General features: G+C 34.4%; 2 protein-coding genes across 2 annotated transcripts; one reads left to right on the top strand and one right to left on the bottom strand.

Annotated features, from left to right (window-relative positions):
* Nucleotides 1-742: 742 nt before the first annotated feature.
* Nucleotides 743-2,393, bottom strand: LOC118275449 (transcription initiation factor TFIID subunit 7). Its single transcript, XM_035593405.2, has one exon. The coding sequence runs from the start codon at nt 2,244-2,246 to the stop codon at nt 1,035-1,037; it is 1,212 nt and encodes a 403-aa protein (XP_035449298.1). The 5' UTR covers nt 2,247-2,393; the 3' UTR covers nt 743-1,034.
* A 78-nt stretch (nt 2,394-2,471) lies between these two features.
* On the top strand, nt 2,472-4,639 carry LOC118275450 (viral IAP-associated factor homolog). Its single transcript, XM_035593406.2, has 5 exons — nt 2,472-2,631; nt 2,719-2,851; nt 3,165-3,393; nt 3,654-3,862; nt 4,113-4,639. Exons 1-5 carry the CDS (start codon nt 2,626-2,628, stop codon nt 4,223-4,225), a joined length of 690 nt encoding a protein of 229 aa, XP_035449299.1. The 5' UTR covers nt 2,472-2,625; the 3' UTR covers nt 4,226-4,639.
* The last annotated feature ends 124 nt before the right edge of the window (nt 4,640-4,763 follow it).

Raw genomic sequence — 4,763 nt, 5'->3', positions numbered from 1 at the left:
AAGTCAAAACAAGGCGAATTTTCAAAAATAATAAAATAACTTTACAAATTATTTTAATTTTTGTGTAACTTTACTGCTTAATATTTCAATTAATAAATGTCATAATCTCAAATCTAAATTGATATTTATTCGTTAGTAGTATTAGTGGAGTAGTAACATCATTCATCTTTGTTTATTTGTTTTTAGTAATACTATTTCGCTCTACTCTACTATTTACATTTTTTTTTTGTAGAATAGTTTAAATTTCACGAGAATAAAATTGGGATTTTCTTCATTTATATGTCACAACATTAGAAGAGTTGACTAACACACAAGTTACTCGTGTTATTTATTATGAAATAATAATTTCGATGACCCGAATCATAATATACAATTAATAATCGACTAGAACCTAATCGATTCAATTCATCAACATCGTACCTATTTCGGTCTTTCTATTGGGCACTATATCGAGTCCTTGTTTCAAATTATAAGTTTAAAATCAGCAAACAGCATTCAGGAAGCATGGTGATTATTGCTCAAACCTGCTTTACCTGAGAAGACCTTTCTATTGATGTTTACACACTGATCAGCTGGTAATAATTACAAAACAGCTTGGTATAAGCACCAAATTATTTAAATAGATAGCTTACATCAATGTGTTTAGTACCAAGCTATTATATCACACATAGGTACCTGACTATTGTTGGGTGTAGATTCATTTATTTGATCTCCTTCTTATGAATTAAAATAAAACAGTAAATATCAATAAATGCTTTATTCAGGAAATAACAATACTATAGTATAATATTTTAAGCATTAACTATCTATGTAATCAATATGAATTTAAGACTCCATAAGTAACTACAAGTCTAATTATTTAGAGCAGCATTACAATAATAAGTATCTACTGATTGAGATAGACTATACATTCATGATTTTTGTTTGCTTTGTAATCTTATAACAAGTAGTATCCTTACAGAGCTATAATTCACCTCAGACATACAATAGATTGTTAGACACGGGACAGATATATCTAACAATCTAACTTAATGCTAGATATCATCAGAATTTTGCAGCGTCAGCAGGCCCTGGTATTCCATCTCCTTGTACATGATGTCCTGGTTAAGAGTATGCAGAATATCCTGGAACCTCTGCCTCAATGCCAAGTTCTCCATGCCAGCAATCTCATGCTGAGTCCTCTGTCTCCTCTGTTTTAACTCTTCAAGTTCAGCTCTTAACTGCTCAATCCTTAAAGTCATATTGTCCTTAGACATATTATCTCTCGGTTGGTAGTCACCATCATCCTCTGATGATAAGCCTCCACTTTTTGACATCCCTGATGCTGCTGGAGTAGTCGCCCTGCTGTGACCTGGGAATGACTTTGGAGCAAGGTCTTGAGGTGATTGGAACATGTGCGATCTAAATTGAGTAGGCATTGTACTCTTTGATGGACCCTCACCATGCATGGAGTTGGTGTCAGATAGTCTACTGTCATAAGCTGACAACCGACTGTCTTCCATCTCCACATTAATATTATCATCCTCCAAATCCGAGTCACTGACTGCTCCACCAAATATGTCCACAACATTGGAAGACTCATGGTTAGATACATCAACAGAGACAGACTCTCGTTTGGGATTACGTTCAGCTTTAGTTTTCTTCTCTGGTTTGAGATTAACAGGCGCACTCTGTTCTTGTTTGGGATGGTCATCTTCCTCCTTGATGACCTCCCAGTTAACACTAACAGCCTCATTGTCTGCTCTCAGCAGCCTCTTCACTTCCTTTTCAATTTCTGGTGCTTCTACATACTTCTTTTTAAGGGTTTTTCTAAATCGACGCTTCCGTACGTTCTTCGTAGGCGGTGTGATGCCGTGTGGCCATAGGAACTTTTTGTCAACTTTGTATGGATCTTTTTTCTTATTTTTAGCTGGTGACTCTTCCTCTGTGGATGGTTGGTCAGGTTCTTCTTTACAAATCATCATTTGGCATATATCTGCTGTTTTGTAGAAACTCTTGTTGTCGATCGTTTTTAGAGATTCTATGATGGTTGGTAGATCCACGATCTTGGCGTGCATCAACCAGTGATCAAACCTTACCTCGCCCGTGCGCATGTCGTTTTCTATTTGTATCGTCAGTCTGTTTTTCAGGTTCTCTCCGGATTTCAACACTTCTCTCAAAACTTTTGCAGGCTCCTCAGGTAAACGCATTACGAATTGAGACTCCAACTCCGTTGGATACTCTGGTTCTCGTTTATCTCTATTCATTGTGATTAATTTATATCAACTATTAAAACTAATATCAGTTATTCAGCGTCCTAGAGCCCTTAGCACTGTTTTAATTAAAATCACACGAGCACTAAAATAAATTGTAAACACGTCCATGACAGACACAACATAGACAATGAAATTAGTGACTTTTCCTACATCAGTGTTACTAGCTTAAAATAAGAATTGGAAGGCTGAAGCAAAAGTGAATCATAATTCATAATTGCCATTCTACGGAAAAAAGTGAATCATCCTTATTGCCTGTTGACATTTGTCAAATCTGTCATTTTAATTTAAAGTTGATGGTGTCAGATTTCCGCACCAATATTCCTCATTTGTTATCATTAATTTTAACTGAAACAAAAAGCTTTAACACAAAATGCAGGTAAATCACTAAAGGAAGTTTATAACTAATTGCTAGAAATAAGTGTTGGATGTGTTTTTTGGTATTAAATATGGTGTTTATTTTTAGAATCCTAATGAGGATACAGAATGGAACGACGTCCTCCGAGCCAAGGGAATTATACCTCCCAAGGAAGCGGAGATATCAGAGGACCAAATAGTTAATATGATCGAGCAGACCATCCAGCAGAAACAAGCTGAAAGTTAGTATAAACAAAGCATATAGGTTATGATAACACCTGTTGCTAATTTTGATAATAATATGGATTAAAATTTAGAATTTAAAGTGTATTCTACAATAGACAATCGATAACTTAGTGTTTAAAAAAGGTACCACTGTCAATTTTAGTATTATACCTTTTTCTTTTTTTAATTTACAATTTCTCTTTATGTTACACTTGAGTGCCAGTACATACCATTTTAATAACAGTAAATGATGTCAACATTTACATAACTGTGTGTACACAATCTTAAGTTTAAAGTATTGTTACTTTACAACTAATAATGTCATTCCAGAGGATAAACAACTATCAGAATTAGATTTGGATGGTCTGGATGAACTTGAAGACTCCGAGGATGAGGCTGTTCTGGAGGAATACAGGAGGAAACGTATTGCTGAGCTGAAGAGACTGTCAGAAAAGCCTAGATTTGGTGATGTAAGGGAGGTGTCGGGGCAGGACTATGTGCAGGAAGTCAACAAGGCTGGTGATGGAATTTGGGTGGTCATACATCTGTATAAACAAGGGTATGTACATGGAAAGGTCACAATGTCTGTTTTATCTGTATTTAGTATTTATTTCTGCTGTGCTTAGTTTCATCATCAACTATAGCATGTGACAGTCCACTGTTAGACTATGGCCTTGAGGTTTTGTTATAATTTCCCAATTATTTGCCACAATTTAAATCAAATTTCAAATCATAACTAGTCTGAAATTCTATCCAAATCTGTCCAGCAGTTTCCATGATGAACAAACAATTTCTTACCACTCATAAACTTCTTTCTAGCATTCAACAGTGTGCCCTAATCAACCAGTACATGCGCCAGCTAGCAGCAAAGTTCCCTTACACCAAGTTCCTGAAGGCAGTGGCTCAGACATGTATCCCTAACTTCCCCGAGAGGAACCTGCCCAGCGTGTTTGTTTACTTTGAGGGTGACATGAAGAAACAGTTCATAGGAGGCACGGAGTTGAGAGGCACATCCTTGACTGTTGAAGGTATGTAGTCTGCAGTAATTTAATGGATAGTTGATTGATTTTATTATGCTTTTTATGGTCAGAAGTATGTTTGTGATGGAAATTACAGAAGATAAATTCTCTCTATTCTGCATATTCCTATGGAATATAGATGTGAAATAATGTATGTGGATAAGCAGGAATATTCATTTTACTGTACCTAATTAAAAAGAACTACTAAATTGTTACCTTATTTTTGTAGGATGTATAAACAGTCTTTTGTTTGTTTTAGAATTTGAATACATACTGGGTCAAGTTGGTGCAGTGGACTCAAAAATAACAGAAGATCCTAGACCAAAGATTAAGGACAAGCTGTTCACCGACCTTGGCTCCAATGACTGGTGATTATAGTGGTGATTACCATCACCAGAGAGTGAAGAATTAGTGGCAAAACGCTTTGGTGCGGGTTTATGTGCTTTACTTGCAGATTATTTATTTTTAATGAGTAATAAAATTATTTTTAATAATTACTGAAGTATTCATTGTATATCATTTGTTTCTATGTTGTTAGAAATTACGTAAGGAACTTAAATCATAAGTATTATTACTAAATTACTGATCCTGGTGAGATATATTTAATTTAGTAGCAATTCTTATGTTAATTAGCATTTAAATATACCACTAACAATAAAAATGTACTTAAACTTAGGTACTGCATTTTACCATTATGGTTTTCATTGTATTACAAAAATTCAAATGATTGAAGACAGTATGTTTTACTACTGTGCATATTATAAAATAAAAGAAATGTTTTTTAAACTATTTGTTTTTATTTGCATTATATTTTACAGGAAATACTTAAGTCTATTTTATAGTTATTATAAGTATAGTTTACATCGGAATATATGGTTGATATGAAGTAATTCTTCAGTACTATGAGATT

This window comes from Spodoptera frugiperda, chromosome 8 (assembly GCF_023101765.2).
Source record: "Spodoptera frugiperda isolate SF20-4 chromosome 8, AGI-APGP_CSIRO_Sfru_2.0, whole genome shotgun sequence".
Lineage (NCBI taxonomy): Eukaryota > Metazoa > Arthropoda > Insecta > Lepidoptera > Noctuidae > Spodoptera > Spodoptera frugiperda.
The sequence above is the reverse complement of the archived record's forward strand: the minus strand, read 5'-3'. Positions and strand labels throughout refer to the sequence as shown.